The 25,013-nt window shown below is 32.6% G+C and overlaps 1 protein-coding gene across 3 annotated transcripts in view; it reads right to left on the bottom strand.

Moving 5' to 3' along the window:
• The window catches only part of LOC129000000 (uncharacterized), a 50,617-nt gene that overhangs the window by 11,925 nt on the left and 13,679 nt on the right, over positions 1-25,013 (bottom strand). For 2 of the 3 annotated variants that reach the window (XM_054426835.1, XM_054426833.1), the window contains exons 3-4: positions 23,057-23,191; positions 21,167-21,301 (exon numbers count right to left, since the gene is read on the bottom strand). In XM_054426835.1, coding sequence (XP_054282810.1) covers positions 21,167-21,301; positions 23,057-23,191 — 270 coding nt within the window. Of the gene's footprint in view, positions 1-19,264; positions 20,602-21,166; positions 21,302-23,056; positions 23,192-25,013 lie in introns of those variants that run through there. The other variant, XM_054426836.1, reaches the window with a different exon arrangement.

The following is a 25,013-nucleotide window of genomic DNA, read 5'->3' as shown; positions in this document are numbered from 1 at the left end:
TCAAAATGATTTTGTAACTACTTAAAGAAACAATTACGAAGTTTCAGTTCATCCAGTGCATAGTCTGAATATTTGTGAATATTTTAGAGTTTATATTATCTCTATAAACACTTTAATAATGCCACGAGGTTATTTTTTGTAGGAACATGTTTACGCGACAACCAGTTGCTAGGTGGGACCCTCTAAAAGGTGGCCGTGAATGTAGCAAGAAGACCACAATATGTACAAAAGAATACAAGAATTCAAAACTTTAAATGACCGTAACATTAGTGACCTATTTCTTAGTTTTCAGATTAATTAAACAAATGATTAGAGTGCAAGCTATCACTTTTCTTACAGGGTGAAACTGTTTGACTAACCTACGTGAAATATTTGATTCTTTCGTCACGAATAGTCTTTGTCAGCCACTATACGATTTGAAGCCAACAACATGATGTAGATCTACGATTTGTAGGCGAACAATTTACAAAGAGTTCAAATGAATTCATTTTGTTAAGTAGGTGTCTGACAAATTAGGTTTTCAGCCATCTGATTTGGCTTGGCTACATTATTACTTTGTTGACCTGTGTTTGAATCTTTGACTATGTTTAGAACTAGTCATTGCAGTTGCCAGTTTCTCTCATCTTGGCAACGTAACAACTGAATTGAAATACACGAAAGTTTCAGGAATAATTAATTCAGAATGCAAACCAATTACGGTGCCAAATTTAGAGCCGCTCAAACGGATGTTGCACATAGGGAATTAGCGACAGTAAAAACATTTGGTTGCTCTTTGATGTGAGACAGTTTACATGTTTTTCGAACGACTTGTAGTACCAAAATCTGATCATTTGGTTTCGCGTGACACGTATCAGCAACAAGGATGCCATTAACAGATGGCTGAAGCTTTGTGTTTTATTTGACATCAGAACTTGGATGTGAAGAGAGTCATAACACATCTGTCAAATCTGACACATTCGTATTCACAACCATGTTGTACGGAATTGAATGAGAACTTTGTGACATAAATGTGTTTGCGTGTCTTGTATGTAGTTTTACAAATATACCTTAGGATTGCTAACAGTTCTTACCACAAGAATACGTTGAAGGCTTGGTTAGGTGGTTTATTACATCGGATAACTTGTCACCGTACACTTCCTTTGTTACAAGAATCAGCTGCAACAAAGAGCCAGGTCGACAGGCACGTTTGTAGCAGAGAACGATCCCGCGACGTGTTTTGGCTAGCTTCGTACCAACCAGACGTGATCTTAAACCAAACAATGAGTGTGGAGTGGATTGAGTCAGTCTGACTGGACTAGGTCAAGTGTTTGTACTAGAACACTGTCACCTGTAATTATACAGCTTGAATTTGTATTGGTAATTCACAATACCAATACGTGTATTCCTCTTTTCCGCTTACGGAAGATTATACATTCAAGCAACGTGTATAGGCGAATGCAAGGTCACTTTTAATTTTCGCTATCAAAGTAGATACGGTAGTGTAATTTTTTTTCGAATCTTCATTAATATTGCAGAAATCAAATATTATACTGTAAACGTTTTTGTAAGAGACAAATGTTATAGACAGCCCAAAAGTATTGAAAAGCGTTAAAAAAGATTATGTTTGCATGGAGGTCCTTTTACTGGGCCACCGATTAATGATACAGGTATTAATTTGAATTAATAATATTAAATACAATTTAACAATTTGAAACTATTAAAATTGTATCACAGGTAAGTGGATACAACTTATTGAGATAAACCTCAAATTTATTAATAGTAAGTTAGATTTTTCTCAATAAAACCTAGACACTCCTTCCCCATGTAAAATTTGTAGCCAGCTTTTTTATCAAAATCGTCGTAGTTGATGTGAGCCACCTACAGATTGCGCTGATCTAAGTTACTAAATTCTGCCGAATACACAATCTTCTTAACCAAGTCCAACATAGGGACCGACTTATCATAAGTTATAGCAACTGTTATGACCCATCAATCTGGTCAGCAACACAAAATAAGGCGTAGAATAGAATTTGAAACACTAGCGCATTCTGTGACTGGCTCACACAACTACATTCTTTTTTAATAAAAAAATGGGTACAGCTGATCCATATAGATGGGAGGTCTAGATGATAAAACTCAATTATTATTACGTAATTTCTACGTAACGTTCGACGTAGGCTTACGTTGGGGTTTAAACGCAAGATGTATTATTTAACAACATCAGCAGGCTAATTATTTCTACGAAACAAACCATTATTGTAAATTGAATTTGTACCCAGGCAAAGCCGGGGTTTGATGCTATAGCACCCTGATACTGATTATGATTTTAGAATCGTTTGGTGTTAAGACTTCTAACCTGATATTTCACAATTACCACTGTAATTCATCCCGATAAAATACAGTGACATCATTGTTGCCTGTGATTATATAGTAACGACTACGGTACGCGTTTTAGCAGATGAACAATGAATGGGCTCTAATATATGTGTTGTGGTTCTTTGGTTTGAAATATAAGTAATGCAACATTGCATTTGCTTGTATAATGCATCTTAAATTTGCGTGCTGCCTGTCACAAGAAATTAATTGCGAACATTAAACTGGCTCCTGTGGCAAATTATTTACACCACTTAAGGGGCACATGCTGCTGGCAGATGTCTTTATAATGTCTTGGAATACTCTGCGGTTGTATACTATCGGGTATAGCGTACATGTGAGCAAGCGTAGGCCTCAGACAAATTTCTCAATTTTGAATTTGCGCGACAACGAAATAGCACATGGTCTAGAAAAGGAAAAATGACTTGCTAAAATAGTAAATTTAGAAAACACAGGGACACTATGTCAAACACCTCCAAATTGTTTTAGAAAATCTATAAATTGTCTTAAAATTAAGTTCGATGAAACTACGAGTAAATAATACTTTGAATACTTTGGTCAATATCTTCGTGGGTTCAATGAGACATTTTAGACATCTAGCTAGACATTTATAAAAACTAAAAACGACTATGTGATGCAGTCTAAGGAACTGTGCTTTTTTGTCTACTTACCGGAACGCTGAATTCTATTGACTGTATGCATACTGGTTGAATTTGTCGATTTTTGAGGAATTTTAGTGGTTTTGGATCGTTCAAAACTGGAAGTTTTAAACGGGATTGGTTATAGGATAAGCTGATCTTAGTCAGACACAAATATACACAAAGCCACTTCAATATACACTTATAAGCAATCTGAAATATAAGTGCAGCATTGAGTGTCTCTCTCATGATATAATAATTTTAATAGAAATTGTTTGCAATGAATTTCTACATTTGTGTAGTAGCATGGAAAACATAACTACAGTTCTGTCTGAAATTTTATTATTTTTTTTCGATAGCCCCAGCTTGGTTACTAGTCAAAGGTAAATAAAACATACACGCAAGCAAGATTACTATTTTTGAGTCAACACTGAAATGTTTGCAAAATATCCCATTCCCAAATAGCAGGATGAGTGCACCAGTGAGTGATAATAATCGACCTCCAGCCAGCCGGACACCATTTATTAGGTCCAAGCCACACATCATTAGAGAAGATTTCTGGCATGTAGTATCACTCATAATTCGATCTGAGCCAAGTATTACTTATTTTATAATCCGTTATTATAGACAAATAACTTAAAACGATTTTGGATAAATGAGCTCATAAACGTCTTTTCTTATTTTCTGGCATGTTCAGTGAAATATGTTAAAATAATGTTTGAATGTATACTCAGTTCAGCTAGATGATGGACGTATCATCAAAATACATAGACAAGATGAGCCTATAAAAAATGCCCGACTAATTTCATGTACACAACCATAAGAATAAATATGTATTACTAAAATTTTAGTTGGGATAGAAACCTGCTCTTGAGACATTGCCTTAGACTATACATCATGGAATGATAAAAGTGAAAACTGTATATCATCAAAAAACATGTATGCAAATTTCAAATGCAAAATTGATCATTTGTTACGTTTTTACAAAGATCATATTGTAAGTTTACGTTCTATAGAAATACATCAGTTGTATGTATTCGTTAATTAGAAAACATCAGCGCGCCATCTGTGTAATATCGATTGTAACATGAACAACACCAGAAACAACTGAATTAGGTTGGATGTTGAGCTTATACATAGCAGTGTTTGCGATTATCCAGTGATGTTAGCAAGTGCATTCTTCTGTAGTGTTACAACGGTGACTTACAAGTGTTTTGTGACGTCATTATGAGCGTAGGAATGAAACGCTGTGATTTGATTGGTTCTAATGAATGTAACGACGAGAGACTAACCAACCAGTGAAGCCTACAGTCACTACTGTACTGTTTGATTTGTAATACATATGTTAGTAACCTGTTTTAATTATGTTGATTTAGAACTTTATGTTTTCAGGCAGTGCCATAACTCTATCAGGATTATATTTTGGGCAAGGTAAAAGAATATTACAATGAACTAGTTTATCATAATCTCCCATCCACTTTGGATGCTGTAGTCATCCAATCAATATGGACCAGCTATACCTAATCATTTACTTCAAATACAATATGTATAGTTCCATGAGCCTATTATAGTGTGCACTACTAATAAATTTAGAATGTTACTTTTAGTATTTTATACCATTTTATTTTGTAGAGACATAAAGTATCCTGTATAATTCAATTAATTGTCCTTGCAGATTGGTATGTTATAAAAAGTCGGTGCAATTGACTGCTTCCCACTCGGCATCTCTTGATAGGAAATTCCTATTGGCTACAATTCAGACACGGAAGCGTCTTCTCATTTTTAGTCATAGCTATAACAAAAACTAAGCAATGTACGGTTTAAAATATTTAAGAGTAACTAATTTTGAAATAAGTTTATTTTGGTAGGTAAATATTGTTCAATGCCTATTTCTCGGTAGTGTGAACAAAGTCAAAGTCTTTGGTCAACAATATCACATTGAAATTGAATTTCGGATAAACAATTCTTTATGGTTTATAAACATAGAATATTTTTCAAATTGATATTCTAAAATAGTTTACTTCTAGCTGTAAATTATAAAATTGTCCACTACATCTTCTGCCACCTGGTAGGTCCAGACTTGGAAGGTTAGGCTGCAACTCGTTGTGTGCTAAATGCAGCGTTCCGGCAACTTTCCAGGTCAGCTTGATCCTTCATAAACTGTCTGAGAGAACGAGCGGTTTTATACGCAACACACACATTAACTGCTTTGCTTTTATACGTTCTGTCACAATTAGAATATTCAATGTAAGTGCTAATGTTAGTCTATATTGTCTGTGAGAACTATGTACGTAACACTTACATAAACTGTTTTATAACGTTTCGACTTTAGAAGAACAATGTTAATTGTTCATGCTAGCATATATTGTATGCGAGAGCAATATTATTATGTGTACTGTAGCATGACTTAATTTATTTGATATGTTCTGTTACACTATTGGAAGATCACAGGTAACTGTCAATGTTAGCCTATTGTGTTTTCCACGCGCTGTACAATACTCACATGTTGAAAAATTACACAATTAACAGAGTTTTACCGTAAATATTTTGTTATATTTAGTGTCATAGTCTTCGTGGCAAGACTTTGGCCTGAGTCTACTGTACCTTTTTGGTTGAACGGAAGCAAAGACAGAGTCTGTTAAAATTTGTACAGTATTAGGATAACGGATTTTAAACTAATCCAACAAGTCATTATGTCGATACTACATAGTGTTTGGCAATATATAAAAAAGAGAAAAATTATTATTTTTGTTAATGACATTGCAAAATGTTTTTTAGGAAATTAAAATTTGAAAATAAACAGTTCACAGTTGGATTAACTCTTATTATAATTGAATTTAACTACATATTTTGTGTATTTGGAAAGTGAATTATTTTAGGAAGATTCGCATTAACTCTAGAGCTCTTTCTGTGAAGGGGAGTAGTTCTTTCGTAAGTTGGCTGAAGAGTGTAAGAGAGAAACTTCTATAATGGATTTTGTAAAAAATAGAAAAGTGAAGAGAAGTCCCCAATCCCAAAGTTTGAAAATGTGTCCTTACAAACAAGATGATTGAACTTAAAAATTACCTTTTTATCAACAAAAGTGATAAATTTGTGTAAGTCCCACCTTCACATACTAGTAAACTATAGGTTCTAGCCCAGAACGGTTTTACTAATTACTTGAGGCTAGCCGTAGAGTGTTGCGAAATTATCACATTGATAAAACCCATTGGTGATTGGCGGGATTTGAACCCGGGACATCAGGAACCGAAGTGAAGCTTTCTACCACTAGGATACCTAGCTTGACCTAGACCAGCCTATTCCCTAAACTCGATGCAATAAAAATACCTTAGCTACAGTATCTATAAAATGGAAAGTTACAGAACGCGCGTTACGTTAGAATACGCGAAAAGAAAATTCATTAGGCCTTCTCTTTAAAATTAGCCTACTTAAATTATATTCCGCCTTTCAAATGTAGTTTATACTCAGCTTGAAAAATATTCGGACGCATTTATTCCACGTAATGTAAAAAACATCACACTTTCATATACAGGGTGTTTGTGAACTCTCTCGAAAAAATTCACAGGATTATTCCTTGGGTTAATACATGAATATTTTACATTATAAACATGGGTCGCCGGAGCCTCGTTTTCTGTCTGTCTGTCTGTATGTGTTTTTTATAAATAACTTTATAACTCGAGTTTGAATCGAGGTACAAACTTTAAATTTTACACACTTGTGTATTTAAACGTGTTACACAAACATGCAAAATTTCATTTCGTTGACTATAGCCGTTTCAAAATGGCAGCCATCTAAAATCTTTGACCTCAAATTACATGAAAACCACTAGAGTAAAAAAAAAAAAAACACACGAATAACAAAATTTAGAAAATTTTATGCCAAATCTAATGACACCTAGATCTTAAAGATCGGACAACAAACAGCTGAGTTATAAACTTTTTAAATAATTAATAATTTCTTTACTGGCTTTTAATTGTTATTGTTTATTCTTTAAAATCATCTGATCCTTTCTAAATTGTCACAACAATGTAAGACAGCTGGTTGGACATATGATTTTGAGATGATGATCACATGATTATTTTGAGTTATTAATTTTTTTATAATTAATAATTTCTTTACTGGATTTTAATTGTTATTGTCTATTCTTTAAAATCATCTGATCCTTTCTAAATTGTTACAACAATGTAAGACAGCTGGTTTGCCCTAACAACAACATTTAGTTTTTTTACTAGATGGTAAATGTATTAAGTGTCCTATTTTTACCTTAACTATTGAGCTCTGTTTAAGGTTACATAATGTACTCTGTATCAGATGATTTTAAAGAATAAACAATAACAATTAAAAGCCAGTAAAGAAATTATTAATTATTTAAAAAGTTTATAACTCAGCTGTTTGTTGTCCGATCTTTAAGATCTAGGTGTTATTTGATTTGGCATAAAATTTTCTAAATTTTGTTATTCTTGTGGTTTTTTTGTAACTCTAGTGGTTTTCATGTAATTTGAGGTCAAAGATTTTAGATGGCCGCCATTTTGAAACGGCTATAGTGAACGAAATGAAATTTTGCATGTTTGTGTAACACGTTTAAATACACAAGTGTGTAAAATTTAAAGTTTGTACCTCGATTTAAACTCGAGTTATAAAGTTATTTATAAAAAACACATACAGACAGACAGACAGAAAACGAGGCTCCGGCGACCCATGTTTATAATGTAAAATATTCATGTATTAACCCAAGGAATAACCCTGTGAATTTTTTCGAGAGAGTTCACAAACACCCTGTATTTAAGTGGGTTGTAAATCTTAACTGCACACAAGTCGGGATAGCTATGCGTTTCAGCGATAGTAAGGTCAGTGTCTGGACAGAATTCAGAGCGCGTGCAACAATGTTTGGCCTAGTAATGACGCGAAAGTCTAAATGCACTTCGCGGCACCGTGCCAGTCCTATTTATGTCCAGTCAAATCCCACTAATGCAAGCAGTGGCCGAATTGCAAGATTCGTTTGTCGAAAGTATTTCAAAGTGTCTTGATTAAAACGTGTGTTTAACTGTCAAAAGGTGTCATTGTATCTTTAGAAGATATTCCATAAAGGGAGGAAGCCATCACCTCAACCTAGATCAACAATCACATAAGACCAATAGATGGAGCATGTTGGCCGCGACGTGAAGCCAGTATTTTTCACTAATCTCTACTAAGATGGCGACTGCCGGCTGTGATGAGCTCTAAGCGGGCGCAACTAATTAAATGTTAGTTTATATAAATGATATCCGCGATAATACGCCTTTTTACTATAAATATTTCTATTACTAACACAATGACATTCAAAATACGCTTTTAATTTGTTTTCTAGCGTTTACCGTTTCTTAGAAAAAAATTTGTTTACATAATTAACTACAAAAACTTTTTGGGCGAAAGAAAAATTCTGAAAAGCTTCAAAATTAATTTATAATATATGTATCTATATCGTATTAAAGTTTGATAAAGTTCTGGCGTTTGGTTTACAATGTATGAAGTCACAATATAGTTTCTGAAACTCTTTATACAACTCTCCTTTATATTCTGACATTCATATAAATTTTTGTGAAAGAGCTAATAATATTAAATTTAGATGAATACAAAAAATAAAACGAAGAACATTTATATGTACTCCGTGTTTTTCTAATTAGTTCAGTAACTTTTCTGTATAGTTCTAAACTTGAGTATCTAAACTGTATTAACAAGTGAGGTTGTAGGCAGAATCTGCCCGCATGACGGAACGCGGTGCGGTGGGTAGCCCCTATATTACAATTTAAATTACAACCAAACTATAACAGCTAAAAATAAAAAAAAACATTATCCAAAAGATTCAACTCTTTAGCTAAAAACTCCACAGTTTTTTAACTTACCTGACCAAAAAATGAAAAAAGTAGCAGCCGACGAACTTTTTCATGTCATATTTTAAAACTCATTTGAAAGTACCTACTTTATATGAATATTTAAATTAGAAAATACAAACTTTTATGCTTTTAATTAAAACCAATAGTGTCATAGACTTATTGACTTCACTCTAACGAAGTTTCAACCATATAACTTAAGTCTAAGTAGGCTAAATGTCAAGTTTTTTACAAGCGGAACTTTGAGTTTTGGTGCCGTTTTCATCGACGTAGCCCTTCTATCTATTGGTCTTAAGTGATCGCTGATCTAGACCCATGACCGATTTAATTTTTTATCTTGATGCCCCAAGAGGTCATAAACATTATTTTTTTCATATATTTAAATATATACGTCTGTGGACGCACAGCTCTAGTTATTTTGGTCAGATTTTGATGAAATTGTGCTTTAAGATGTATTGATGGATAAACTTAAATGCGTTTGGAAACCAGCAAGATCGGGTCATAAAACTGGGTGTTATAAGGGTTAAAAGTTAAAAAAAATTTTTTTTTTACCCATTAAAAATGTAAATTCCAAATTTTTACATGGCCATCGTGTAAAGCTCGGTCATAAGAATGGAATGTTATAGAGATTTAAAGTTTTCAAAAATTGTTTTATTTTTATTTACACTTTAGAAATGGAAATTTCAATTTTTAATATGAACATCATGTAAAGCTTATAGAAACGAATAAATTTATGCAGAGTTATTGTTTGTTATATTAAAGGTTACGGAGAAAATAAAATGCTACAGTACTCTTATGGAGAAATATTAAACTGTTTGACTATGGATATACAAATTTTGATCAAATTTGACAAATTTATTAATTTAAACCTGTACATTTGCTGTACATTAAAATTTCATAAAAAAATTCCCTCCATTGTAGCTGCAAACCTACTGTATGTACTCGTCCAATACAATGTTATCTGAATGAGGAATTAATATGACTTGTTTATTGAAATATTTTAGAAAAATCCAATCCGACAAATATAAATTAGTTTAGTCTGCAGGTTTGTTGTGACAGGGGTATTTTAATAACTATTTAAGTATATGGTCGGATAAATATGTAAAGTGCACTGTGTTGCCAGGACCTATAAAATATTTGATCTCAAAATGAAAAAAAAAATACAACCAACACGTCTTGAAAGAACATGACTAATGTCCCCATTCCAAATTATAATTAAAGATCGAAAAGCCTTTGATAGGTATGAAATCCAAAGTGAAATTCATCCCAAAACTGTCGAAACCAATTTAGTTAAAAACCAGCGTTATGCAACGAGACTGATGTCATGTTCGCTATCCAATGTAGCCCGGTTATAGAGGAATGGGGAAAACTCTTAAAGAGGAATAACTACGGAAAAAAACGTAATTAAAGAGAAGAATCAACAACTTTCTAATTCCCCTGTCACCCATGACGACTATAACACTATAATCATAGATGAAGTAATATAATCATCAATGTTCACTCTCGTATAATGTGTCATGTTGCTTGTTATAGTTTTACATTATTGAGAGTTGACAATTAAAAAGTTAAGCCTTGTTTTTTCTTTATATTAATTTTGTTAGTGAATTTCCCTTATAGGGAATTAGCTATTACCGTAGTACTCATGGTGAGACCTGGACCCGGGACCGATTTACTTTTTCGTTTTGAGGTCCCTAGAGGCAAAAAACACCATTCGTTCAAATTCATATATATATATATATATATATATTTATTTATTTATATATGTGTCCGTTAGCGCGATAACTCAAGCAAAACTGATCCGATTTTGATGAAATTTGGTACATACGTGTAAACCTACATTAAATTTGAACGAGTTCGCAAACCAGCATGATCGGACTATGGGAACGGGGGTTTATGAGGGGTTTTCTGGGGTAAAAATAGGGTTTTCCCATTTTGACCCTAAAAACTTAAAATTTTGCAATTCCTTTTCAAACCATTTTGTAGAGCTTAAAAAAACAAATAATTAAGTATATTGAAGCGTTGTTATGCGTCTAATGGTTACGGAAAAAATTCCAAAAATCTGTAATTTTAAAATTTGCATGGTTATTTTTATGGAGAATAAGTAAACTGTTGTAGTTTGGTTGTTTGTGAACATATTTTGATCAAATTTGGAAAATGTATTAAATTCATACTAAACTATTAACATTTTACAAAAAAAACCTTTTTACCCTCCCTGTTGCAGCAAACCTAAGAACTCGTTAAACTAATTCTATTTAAATAGAGAATAAATGTGATATTCTTAAGGAGGCATTTTCGTGTAAATACAATCAGGCTAATAGAAATTCGCTTAGTCTGCAGGTTTGCTGCGGCGGGGGTATTTAATCATTCTTCTCATTATATTACAGTTACCTACAGAATCACATAATCAGAAAATCCCGTATATTTTAGTCTAGCTAAAGTGGTGTCTTGCAGATAGGAATTCGAAAAGAAACTTTTGCCTGATGGGATGCGTTTTAGACTTTAGCCAAGTAGGAGCTTTACCGCAAAATAACACAATGTTTTGCTCTCAATTCAATTAATTTCTATCTTATGATCCTATTCCGTCTATTATAGCACATAGGCATCTGAACAAAAAAAAAAGTTCAAAAAGGATATAGCATACAAGTTCTTAAGAACTGTGAGCCGTGTGGATTCTTACCACTTGGAAACATTAAATGTGCCTTATTTAATACTCTTTTTAAGTCTTGAGTCCAGGGCCATTTAAAGTTAATAAATTACCAGATTTATGTGTATATACAGCATAACAGAGTACACACATTGATTTAATTGCAAACTAATTCTTTAAATTTTTTTATTTAAAAACGTTTATGCAGTATGTGTTTATAATGTGATCAAACGTTCAATAAACTAGCTACTTTTTATTGCGTCAGAATGATTTCAATTTCTATTTACCTATTAATAACTAATGTGTAGGGGAAAACAAGAAATAGTTTTAAAGAAACTAGCTTAACCTCTGTAATATCAAATAAGTGCATATGTATTTATTTCGTATGTCACGAAGGAAATATTGTATATTTCATAACTAGGACCGAAAGTGGCATTTTCCGGCGCGCGCTCAAGTTTGCCTCACACAGGAAACCACAATTTCACGAGCGAGGCAAAGCTGGGGACGGGAATAATTGAGAAAGTGCCGGAAAATAACTTTCGGTACGAGTTACGAACGTAATTTTCATCACGACGTAAAAATACACAACACAGAATAACATGCTTCAGTAATATTACAACTATTTTATTTCCCAATTAATTTGTTTAAACAACAAAATAAAATAAAATCTTCTAAAAGGAAAGCTACATATATTTTAGATAATTTTTAAAACATAAAAATAATAGAAAATACTCAAGAAATATTATAGTTGTATAGTATATGGTTGTAAAAAAGAAGAACTATTGTACCATCGTTGTATGTATTTATTGAGAGATACTACGTATATTTTCAAATAAAAGAATAAAACAACTTTTAACAATAAATACTGCTGATTCAAATCATTAAATTAAACCGCAACAAAACACTAGCGCGCGTAGTGAGTAAACTGAGAACTAATCGGGAACGAGGGAAAGTAAATTTAGAGCGAGGGAAAATCAGCTGATCGATTTTCCCTCGCACTAAATTAGAGCTTGGGAAACGATTATTTAAGTCAGCTGTTATCGAAAATAGTTACGTTCGTTACGGAGTGATGAAAATGTATATTCATTCAGCTATTCAATATTCACTTTGAATATTTTCCTAATTGATTTCGACTAATTTTAAATTTATCCAGGTTTTTGACCTGCGACCAGACTATTATAATTTGAACAGAATAACGAGAGTATGTTCAAATTTAGGTTTATTATCATTTTATCAAATTGTCATAAGTCAGTGCCAACATTACACGAGGGAATATCCCCGCGGAGCGACGTCGACGTGGGTTGGCAGCACTGGCCTCGTGTGCATATAATTGCAACAACCTTGACGTTGACCTATACACGCGCCAAATAGCGATGCAACTTTGTACTTGACTATTTCACACTAACCTCTCACTCGCCTTGATTATTCTCAATTATCAGTTATGAAATAGGATTGTTTATAGAGAACTATTATTCCCAACAAGACCCCAAATTATTTGCTTTAAAATACTTTTTATCAAACTTTCATTTTCCGTTGTAAGTTTGGTTGTATGCAGCGTCGTTCGCTATAGAGCTATTTATTTTCTGAAATTCATTGGGTTTTTAGACCTAGTAAAATTGATTTTCGTTTTTCACATTTTATAGGTTGCTACTTGTCTATACTTTTTTGTCTTCAATTGGCTATTAGTTGAACATTGAATTAAGTTTGGTTGTTATTTGTATTAAATTGCATTTTATGATTTTTAAATGTTCATCTACAAATTAAATACTTCAGTAAAAGTATTTGGTAATCAATTTTCTTCATATGAGTATAATATTTTGGTCTTAAAAGGCTTCTTATCATTAAGTTAATAATCAATGCAAGTTTATTTGGGAAAACCCAATTTAAGTTAGTTTTTTTTTTTTTACAAATTACTTACGGATTTGTTGTAATTTGTCCACTATGAAAGATTACGCGTTTTAATTGGCTGTTCCTAGGAAGCTAAATCGTAAAAACATCCTTAAAAAGTGTGTTCTTGACAAAATTACTGGAATAGAACTAAATCTTCAAAATTTAACTGTACGACTATAAAAACCATGCCATCTTTGTGCATTTACGAAAGAAGCTACATTGGCTTTTTATAGTCCTGTTCTAAAATATTTTAGTCGATTCTGTTTTGATGCATGAATTTTAAAGTAAATTAAGTAGGGGTTGAAACAAGTAAATTAATTAAATACAACATTTCTTTGGAAATAATTGGAATTATTTAACCTTTTTACATTTGAAGGGATGAGTATTACATGCGTATTACCACATTCTGTGGGGTTTTAGTTGGAATGATTTGACTATGTAAAGTACTGGAATTGGTATTTTTGAGATTAATTAGAAAATTAATGAACTCTAATTCTAATAATATTCGAAATACTGGTAATACGTTTTTTAGAAAATTTCCCAGTAAGGAAGAAGCTATTACCATAGGTGGCACTGAAAGATTCAGAATCGGGGCCGATTGAATTTTTCATTTTGATGTTCCCAGAGGTAAAAAGAATTATTCGTTCAAAGTTTTAAATATGTATGTTGTGTTCGTGAACAATGAGTTAACGAACCAGTAAGATCATGGGAACGGGGTGCTAAGGGAGTTTTCATTGAAAAAATATTGGATTTTTTACAGTTAAAACATGAAAATACTAACTCATTTCTGCAGCCATCGTGTAGAGATAAAAAAAGAAATGATTTAATACAGAGAAACATTGTTGTACTAAATGTTTAGGAGAAATTAAAAAACCGTGCATTTAAAATCTCCATGTTATTCTTATGGAGGAAAAGAAAACTGTTGTAGTTCGTTTGATAAAGGATACATTTTGATAACAATTCGCATATCTATTTATTCATCCCATACTATTATTATTCTATCAATATCTTCCTTTAATTTCCCCGTAGCAGCAAATCTAAGTACATTACTCGTTAAATCCATGTGTTTTGAATGGGGAATTCATATTGTTTTTAATTTTTATTATATCTTTCTACGCCAGTGATATTTATTACAGTTTTTATCTTGGGATCGTCTAAACCCTTATAACTAATAAATATGACCTGCTTATGGAAATATTTTACTTAATCGGACGAATTGAAATTCGCTTAGTCTGCAGGTTTGCTGTGGCGTAGGTATTTTAATCAATCAGTGTTGAATTTTGATCTGTTGAGGAGAGCTAAACAAAGCAATGCAAGGAGGAATAAGATTCTGCAACAAGAACTTAAATGCACGAGATCACTAACCACTTGGAGATTAAATAGTACGAATGGTGACATAAACATTTGCATAAATAATGAACAGAAACAACACGATTTCCACAATTTTACCTTAATGTTCCTCATAAAGGTAAATATCTCCGAGTCTACTTATCCCTAAGTGCCTTGACCCCTGACTTTGCGTTTAATGACGACCGGTCCCACGACTTAATTGCAGAATTAGCAATGTTGAAGTCGTATTGGCACTCGGGGCGAGTACTGGTGATAACATTGTACAGGGGACCCATTAATAGAACAGTTTACGTTGCGGCCTGAGCGTTGCAAGCGCTCTTTACTACTAGATTATCTGAAGGACAAGGACACCATCCTCATATTGTGAGTACTTTGTAGCTCGTGGAGCAGACGTGGCCGTCGTAACCATTCTCGGCTTACAACAGTCATATAGGATGTGGATGAGGCGGGTACAAGCACAAATATCGAGCTAAGAACTTCACCACTTGGAATATAAAGGCCCAAAACAGATAAGGGTGAATGTTGAATTGTTAAAATACTTAAACTACGAATATTGAAGGCACATTTTAAATTTGTTCCGCACAGCAGAGTTAAGAATCCCAATGACGACGAATTATATTAAGTACAAATACAAATAAAAAACTACTTAGGGGCTTTAACACTCCCATTCAAAATTGACAGGAATGGAACGGGATCCTAGTTCAGGGTGAAAATATTTACCATATTTGTGAATAGTTGTAAAATGACAGTATATAATACTACAGATAGCATAGTAGGGTGAGACTGAATTGGAAGTGGACTTTGCAGGATTCGACCACCTTGACCATTTTCATGGATGTTTTTCAATTTCGTTAAACAAGCTGGGATTTAAAAGTTTTAGTTTCATAAATAAAAGATCCTTAGGTAGAGAAGAAGAAGGTAATCAAGATGAACCAATCAGGGGAAGACAACGTTTCTCTTGTTTGTAGTTTGAACCTAGATTAAAAAAGTATAAGTGACGCTACGCATTTGACTGCCAGCCATTTAAAAGGTATGCATCCTGAGTTGTTGGCCAGAGTGGAAACCAATCGTTTTGTTGTGGATGCCAACCACGTTGGAATATCTTTATTTCTACATTTGAGAGAACAAGCACCAAACAACAAATTAATAAAAATAAAAATAAAAGAACTTGCTATAAACTGTTGACGATCTCATTTAAGTACAGCACGAACGAACAATTATTAATTTTGGATCAATTTTTTTACTGTAATAGAACAAAGAGAATGAATAAACCTAAAACGTAGAGATTTGCTTTGTTTTCTTTTTTAAATGCCGTTTGATAAATGCTGCTGCAGTGCTGATTGAGAGGAATACAACATATTACTTGGAAAATGAACCAGGGCTCCCACTTTGTATAATGCCATGCTATGCCAATGTTTATAAATAAAAATAATTGAAATAAAGATTATTAGGACATGTTTAACGTTCAATAGTAATCATAAGCTGGAGATTAAGAGAATTATTCTTAAAAGTCCACGTTTCCACCCCTTGAAGTACGATTAAGGCTAATAGTCCATTGACTACGTTTGATCTAATTTCAAATCCTATTACTTTAAACAAAGGTCTTCGAAGACGTCACCTCTCGGTACTATCTTTGTCAGCCATCCAAATCCAACTTCGCTATACAAATCTTCACCTAATCTTACGAAAGGTTAAGACACAATGAAAAGAGCAGATGCGCTTCGGCCAAAAGGACAAAATTAACATCGGGGCGATTACAGTTAAATACGAGGTGCACAAATTCTTGCGGACTTCGTGTTGTGTGTCACTGAGATATTTCGAGCCAAGACAAACTTGAACATTATTGCTTGAGTCTTCGCCAGCTGCAAGTGACATTGTAAACTGCTTGCAGATTTAATCTATTATGGGAATATACATTGTCTACTTAATCAATCACATATACTATAAAAATCACAATGGCTGTAATTATCTAATGGCAAGGATCCTAGTTTAGAAGTAAGTTTGGTGATGAGATCCGCGTCTGATGAAAAACTATCCCCAGAAACACAATGTCTACTTGCACAATTTCACTGAAAGAACCAATTAAACACAAGCTTTTGAGATTTTATTCTTGACAATTTAGGTGTTAAAATGGATTTAAGTTATTTGATTCCATTACTAGTAGAGATGACACTGACCGCTGTAGCATATGAATGAAGAATGTAACTTACAACATTACACCAAAGATCTACTTTTAGTTAAATAAAATCTAAAAGAATCAACCAATGAGTCTGGCTGTGATTGGTATCTTTAATCTTTTTGAAGCTGAACAAAAAGAAAATAGTTTTACTTAACAGTCCCACCTGTATCTTGAAGTATTCACTTGCAGCATCCCCCTTCTCGCTATCTCAGTACCGATAGCTCTTAGATAGCTTCAGCAATCTCCGTGTTAAGTCTTGAGTTATCTTTAGTTGCTGGTCTAGACAGTTTGTGTCAAAATGAAGTAGAAACGTGCAAAGTGCAAAGAGGTAGATGCACTGAGAACTCACCGCTCGTTAAAGTTTATAGGCCTGCATCTAACTTCGATCCTCTTTACTCTTTATCCAGTTTATTGCGAAAGCGACATTTTCTATATGTTTTACGACTTTGGCATTAAATTCTAAACGAAGTATTGCAGAAAGTATTTTAAACCTGTCTAGGTGCAATAAATTAACTGGCAATGTCTGCAACAGCACTGTAACTGTCAATGTGCTAGAAAGCACTGTAGTATTTTTCAACTTTTAGCACCACAGGCTTAGAACTCGTTACGATCCTCTTCTAGGTTTTAGGTTCACTAGTCAGTATATGCAGGCTTTATAATTTCTTAGATCCTTCAAAGTACAAAGTATTTGATTACGTGTACCATTTTTCTGATAACGTAAAGTGTACTTTTTACAATTTTGATTTTCTCAATTTTGATTCCCGGTGCTTACAATGTTTGATAAATTCTTCAAAGCGATTGATTGGGGGGAAGGGGGGGGGTGAGAAAAAGATGTTTGGAACGTTTCCCTTCGTAAGGTAGATTTTCATAAAGTCTTCGTGGTAAAAGCTAGATCGATGGTGGAACAATATTTTTTCTTTATCCTTTCTTCTTTAATTGATTTGAGTGCAAGTCTCTTTTAATATTTATGAGCCTACAAAAAAAAACTCAAAAAACCAGTAGTTAATTTGTTTGGTTGGTTTTATTGACACACAACTTTTGTTAGTAACTTCCATAACCATCCATTTAGATCCTTCACGAAGAGTTGAATCTTCTCAGCTTCTCATCCTAGGGTTTCAACCCTTCTTCGTGTCTTATTTTCACGTTCCCCATAAACAATTATGATTTGATGACTTCATAAAGATGGAAATTTTCAGTTGCTCACTGAACTTTTGAGTGATAGTCAGCAATATTTACTTTAGTTTAGGTAAACAAAGTATCATGTGCTGCTTCGAAATAGAGAATTATATAGTGTTAATCCTTGTCAAACTTAAATCTCATGATATGTTTCTGCTTATATTGAAACTATTCAAATGTTAGTTTGAAGCTTGCCTTGTTATCTTTAGGTTTATTTCAACATTTGAGATTGGCGTACACCACATAACACATTTCTGCATTCCTATTATCTGTAAAGTGTATCCAGCAGATCAAGAACCATTGGATGAAGAGATTGACGAACGTGAATTCCATAGATTCTTTGTAAAATATCGCCATCTACTGCTTTTCTTTTTAAATTTGAAAGAATGATTATTAAAAATTCATAGAACTCAAGTCTGTAGAAATTTCACATATACAACTTTGAAAATGTATACAAAAGTATTTTACTTCATTAATTTAATGTGTAGCGAATTGATAATATAGCTAAGTGAAATTTATTATAATATTGCTTTCAGTACAAATTAAATCCTAGACCCTTTCAACAGTAGTTTTGAAGTAAAAAAAATACTCAAAATGTAATCTTTTATGATTCATAATATTAATCTTGCTGTTTAAATAAAACTGTCTGATGTGATGTAAAATATGCAGATCTTCCTTGAATTATTATTTTACAATTATTTTCTTCTTTTGTGGTTCCTGACAAACGTAACCTTTAAAAAAAGTTTTAAAGATCAATTTAGAATAATTCAAAACAATAAGCCGAGGAAAAGTACTAAGTTTTAACTTCAATATTAACTAAAATCATTAAATTGATATTTAATTAAGTTATCAAATTCATAGTTGGTTTAAATAAAATAGTTGTATGTTTCATTCTTCTAATTTCTTCCTTGTAAAGAAGTAATATTTCAGACGTGAAGACATGATCTTTGAAGAAAGGGCTCATATGTGCTTAGTGAATTCTTACATTATATTGTTGAGATCTCGTGTTGTTGATTGCTGCTGTAGAATTGAAAGTTTTTGGTTTTCATACTTGGAGAATTGTTTTTTAACCCAAATTTGAAACAATTACCCATATTAGTATGAAGTAAAAAAAAACTTATTACATGTTACTATTTAGATAAGCTCGAAGACATAGTTCAGAAAACGAATAAAGAGTATAATCACTCCTGGATTAAGATAAAAATAGAGTAACGTTAGGCAAAATCCAAAAATATTATCAAACTTTATGTAATTTTTCATTCCATTATTAGCTTTGCAATTCACTTTTGTATGCTGAAGTTCTATTAATTGTCAAAGATATAGCATTAGCGATTACAAAAATATCTGAATTGCAAAAGACTTATGGTAGCAAAAAGATACATATTGTAATTGGAAAACTACTTTGTATAATATAGTTGGCCCAAACGTGTCTTTCAGGTTATTACTTTGAGGGGCCATTTAAATGGGCGCAGTTAATTTTTGGTTAAAAATTCTCGTCCTTTTTGCTCCAAACATTTGTCAAATGATCATTCCTCTCCTCCTCCAATGTTGTGATTCTTGGTGGGTTTCTTCTTATCTTCAGGTAGCATTTGCAAAACATCTTAAATTGATTTATATGTAATAGATTTTTTTGAAATGCAATTTTGTTAATATTGAAAAATAAACCAAATTAATTCCGTTAATTGTTACAAAAAAAAAGACTTCCGACAGCAGTCTTTAATTGATTTAAATTGCATCCAATGTAGAAACGGATGTTTTTATTACCTGTAAGAATGCTATTACTGACTTAAAATTCAATTTAAACACATGAAATGCCTCTTTAAATTAGACTTTCACCCAATTTTGATATTTTAATAATTTTGAAAAAAGTTTGTGAGTTTTAACTGACATTCAGTTATGACCTGTTAATGCAAAATCTTTTTGATGCTTATACATTTCTCCATAGATGTTAATTTTCATCTGAAGATCCTATAGTATGAAGCTACAGTTGATTTCCACATCTCAATCTTCTTAAATGCGTCTTCTTCTTCAATGGCATAATATTTTCACCAGAAGATCCTACAGTATGAAGTAACAGTTCATTTCCATGTCTTAATCTTCTTAAATTCTTCTTCTTCTTCAGTTTCATAACAATTCTTCAATCTGAGGATTTATGTTATTTTAAATAAGAAAAATATATATGATTAATTAGTCTTGATTAAATGACCATTAATGTTTCTATTATAATCCCATGTCTTCTTGTTTCTTGAAGCAAATATAGAACATTTATTTATATCCTTGTATTCTTGAGATTGCTTAAATATTTTAAATTATATATATTAGCTCTTAGGTTACAAAGTAGAACTGATAGTAATGTTAATAGATTTAAACCATAATAAATAATATACAAGTTAAATATATTCATCAGTAAAATAACATCGGAAATATTATATTGATTTAAAAAATCCTCAGATACTTTATTGAAATAAAACTTTAAACTTTTGGAGACGTGATATGTTATCCCTAGAACAAAGAAATATGTTTTAGCCTTATTTTGGTAAAATAAATTCTCGTAGACAACGATACAATATGCAAAACAAATAAGCTTCAGACGCATTGTCATGTATTCGATACAAAACAATGGACTTATACACACAATAATACCAATAATAATAACCAAAACAAAGTTTACGTTTATAAACACATAATATAAAAACAGTGTATGCACCTATTCTTTATTTTCTACTTACGCACCTGTATATAATTTATTAATATTACTATTATTTATAAGGGTACATAAATAATATACCAGTATGCTTAAGAATGTCTGGTCTAAACTTTTGATTTATACAATATTCATTTCTTATTCTTTTTTGAAAATTCTGTTCCCTAAACATAGGATCACATTATTTAAGCAGAAATACTTTTGAATCAGCTTCTTCGAAGTGTTATTTTTTTAATACAGTACACATATTTTGAATTACAAATTTAGTTGGTATATGTATTTTCTTTTATAAGTTAGTCAACGTATTTTTCTTTATATTTTTAAGTAAACAACAAACAAAGCCACAACAAAAATGGCACTTACCCATTTTCATGCGAAGGAAAACGGCGTCTGCATTAGGTGTGACCTCAGTGAGGATTATTATGAGAAGAGGTATGGTGCTGTCGGGCATCATGCACATCTCTAGGAGTCGTGGGATTGAATGCAACATTTCAGTTGCTGGAAAAGAAACTTTCGGTCAAAGATGTACGTATGTTGCACAGCAGTATGGTGTTTTATAGAAGATATCTTACTTTCTTGAAGATCCCTCCGTTACATATTCAACATGGTTCCTCAGTTGCTAAAAAATAAACATTCAACCAAAGGCATAATAGTTTGCAGATTTTCTATAGATCAAAGATTTAGTCAAAGATGTGAAAAAAAACTTCTAAAAAAAGACTTCTAAAGAAAATACTCTCACTTTCTAAAAATAAATAAAATAAAAATCCCTCTGGTATTTTACTAAAGTAATTCAATTGAGATTGAATGCCACATATGTTGCTGGAAAAGGCATATTCAGTCAGAGGGTAAGGTTCCTGCAAAATAGTCATTCAATTTACAAAATGAATCTAAGATGTAATTATTGTGATTAAGCTTGATTTCAAAGGTAACATGAAAGTAGTCCGGCTATATGTGGCTGAAAATTAACTCATTTCTACTTATAAAAAAGATAAGAGTGTCTGACGATTATGATGCAACTGGCCTGGTTATCTTCACGACACTTTTTTATCAGTCGTTTTTGTTGGGTTAGGTTAGTTACGGGTTGGATATGGTTTATTCTCACCAACTGTAATTGTTATTCTGGAGCTCAAGAAAATTTGTTTTTGATTGTCTGTACGTCCCAAAATGTTGAGAAAGTTGAGCAAAGATTTATATATATAAAGATAGAAATAAGAAAAAAATCTTAAAATAATGTATAAGAACAAACAGAAAATAAATTAAATATAGGTTTTAATTTTAGCATACACTATCCTAATTTTAAAAATAATCTGTATCCTTTTGCGTTCTATAGCTCATTAATCATGCCCTTCTCTTAATTAGAGTAAGGATAAATGAATAGTAGGTACCTTGAAGATGTACATTATATGTATCGAATACAACGTTTTTCTGTTAATAATTACACCGTTTTTGATGTTGGACCCCTTTAAAATACCCTAGGCAATCTAAAAGCCGTATCTAAATTGCTTACACCGCCCTTACTAGTTATATAAATAAATACAGTAAATACATTATTTTAATTAATACTTAAAACTACTATCAACAGAAAATATACTATTTATATGTATAACAGCGACACCACGTTGCGTTTTGTAAACTGAATATGAAAGAATGAAGAATGGTCTGAGGTATGAGATTTACGTGCAGCTTTGGTACTAAGATAATCTTAATCTTAATTCAAGACTATTTAAAAAAAAAAAAACATCAGTTAAACTTTATCCAGTTGTAGATGGTCAACAGCTCCTGAATATTCTCATAATAAATTGACGGCACCATAAATACATAGTCCTTTTAATTAATAAACAGTCCGTCTAAAACACGTTACAACATACAATGCAACATTGATTGTATATCGTTCTGATGGAACATTTGTGGAAATTAAAATAGTAACCAAAAGAGGAACTAATTACAGATGTGCCCCTTTAGGTAAGAGTATGGAAGCATCAAAATGGTCTTCTTCACCCTATTTGGCGCTATCTGGTAACGTAACAGATACAGCTTGTCAAGCCTAAATAATTAATATATGGGTGTATATTTATAACATCTACCACCGCAAAATATCCAAAATATATGGTTCCTAAACTTTTGTACTTTACACTTACGATTCTAAGTGTCTTTTAAACTATACAATGATTTTATACAATGATTCCGTAAAAACTTTGCACCCACATTTCGTAACGGAAAATGCATTATTTCTATCAACAAAGAATAACTCACCAGCTTTGATACGTTTGATGACTTCATCTGGGTTCGGTGTGATCTCCGTAAATATGATGTACAACAGGGGCGAAATGTTGAGTGGAAGATGGCACGTTTCTATCAACTTTACGATGGACTTCCACAAATCAGTGGCTGAAACAAGAAAATATTTTGCAACATTGGCAAAGTCACTTCCGAATATAATACAAGAAGAAAGGAGCTTAATTGCCAATTTTATTCTCATAAGTAGTGAAAATGTTGAGGAGTGTTACAAGTCTACCTTAAACAAATAACATTTAAGTTCACGCTCATAGCCCGTTTTATTATTTGTACAAACCAGTTATTTTTTACCGATTTGGAAGCAAACCTTTCGTCTGGACCCGGGATTATAATTTGGATTGTAATGTGTTTTCTCCGAATGAAAAAAAACACCAAACCATACAGTAGTCTAGCAACCTTCCTTCGCCCGAATAAAGATAATAACACCAATTCAGGAGTTCATAATTAGAACCACTCGTAAAGTGATAATTCTAAGGCGGCTTTCAAACACTGAACCTCCATAAAATCCAAAACCGACGTCTGCACCAATAAAGCGCGTTCGTTTCTTTGCAAAAAATGAATTTTTATATAATTTTTCTGAACAGGAGACAAGACCATCTACTTTTCGGAGATATGTGTTATATTCTTACACTATTTAAACACTGTTTTTAACAGTGCAAGTAGAAATCATATACTGTAATTCTTATACATGTGTTTTTTTTGTAACGTTCAGGGTCAGTGGGACCAATATCCACTAAATGTTTCTGTTATTTTAGGATTGATTTTAGGAGTTGTACCTTTGGTTTGAACGAATGAGAACCAACAATAGTTTATGGATGTATCGTTTGTTAGGTGAAATTACCCAAACGCTGTTTAAATAACAAGAAACAAAACACTCTGCGTAAACGGGACCAAAATACCTTTAAATTACCTTAAAACATTGATTATCAATAATCTATTCCAGCTTAATAAATAGGTTGATTTAATCATCCAATCAGTCATGCCTCAAAAACTAATTGATTGACTAATACGTATTAATATACTGTAGACAAAAATGATTCCACTTGCTGAAACAAGTTTTTTTCTTTTTAAAAACGAAATGTGGCATTGTAATCAGCGTAAATTCCAGTTTGAAATGATGGGTCACAACCCTACCTTTACATTAAAAAAACTTTGTTTCCAAAGAAAGTTTTCAGATAGTTTTTTTTCAGCTTCGGCTCTGCTTGTGCACGCCTAATATTCTTGTTAATAATTTAAGTGCCATCCCATCTGAGTACGGGACCATTTACTGATCCCGAAACGTCGTGAAAACTTTGATTTTTACCAATCGTTGTAGAAAATTTCCGTTACAGTCTCGTAAACTACGCCACCCCACCACCATTGAACACGATATTTAAACTAAGAACACGTGCTTGATTATGGTCCTCCAAGTGTCCAGTTTGTTTACATTTTCAATTCGTAGGTTTTCAACGGAGCATATTTCACGATCTCGAGAGCCCGCGTCCACAACCACTCAGTGACAAACACAGTCGATTGTTGGTCAGCTGGTCTGTGCAATACAAACAACCAATCACTGGTCAAGAGCATTGTAGGCCTGATCGTAAATATGCCATAAATTCACGAGTGCGTGGCGACAAAGAAAGCGTCAACGTCGTCGCACCATTGCTTTGGTTTGTGACAGATGTGTTTCTTATGGATGCACTGCAGTTGAATTTATTTGCTGAGAAGCCATCGTGGATTTTGAATAGTTTGTGGTTGGTTGTAAATCTGTGGGTTATTCTTCATTTTAAACTGACAATTTTGTACTTTTTGGCATCATGAATTGCATAACAGTATAGTGTGATGTTTAAATGAAAGAGGCTCAATATTCCTATATGAGCCTTTAGATTATTTTGCTTGCATTTTTAGAACGTTTATCGAAGGACCTGAACATTTC

The sequence above is a fragment of the Macrosteles quadrilineatus genome, unplaced genomic scaffold (assembly GCF_028750875.1).
Source record: "Macrosteles quadrilineatus isolate MER2022 unplaced genomic scaffold, UCM_ALF_1.0 Scaffold_8__2_contigs__length_117827958, whole genome shotgun sequence".
NCBI lineage: Eukaryota > Metazoa > Arthropoda > Insecta > Hemiptera > Cicadellidae > Macrosteles > Macrosteles quadrilineatus.
This window is presented reverse-complemented; position numbering and strand designations above follow the sequence as displayed.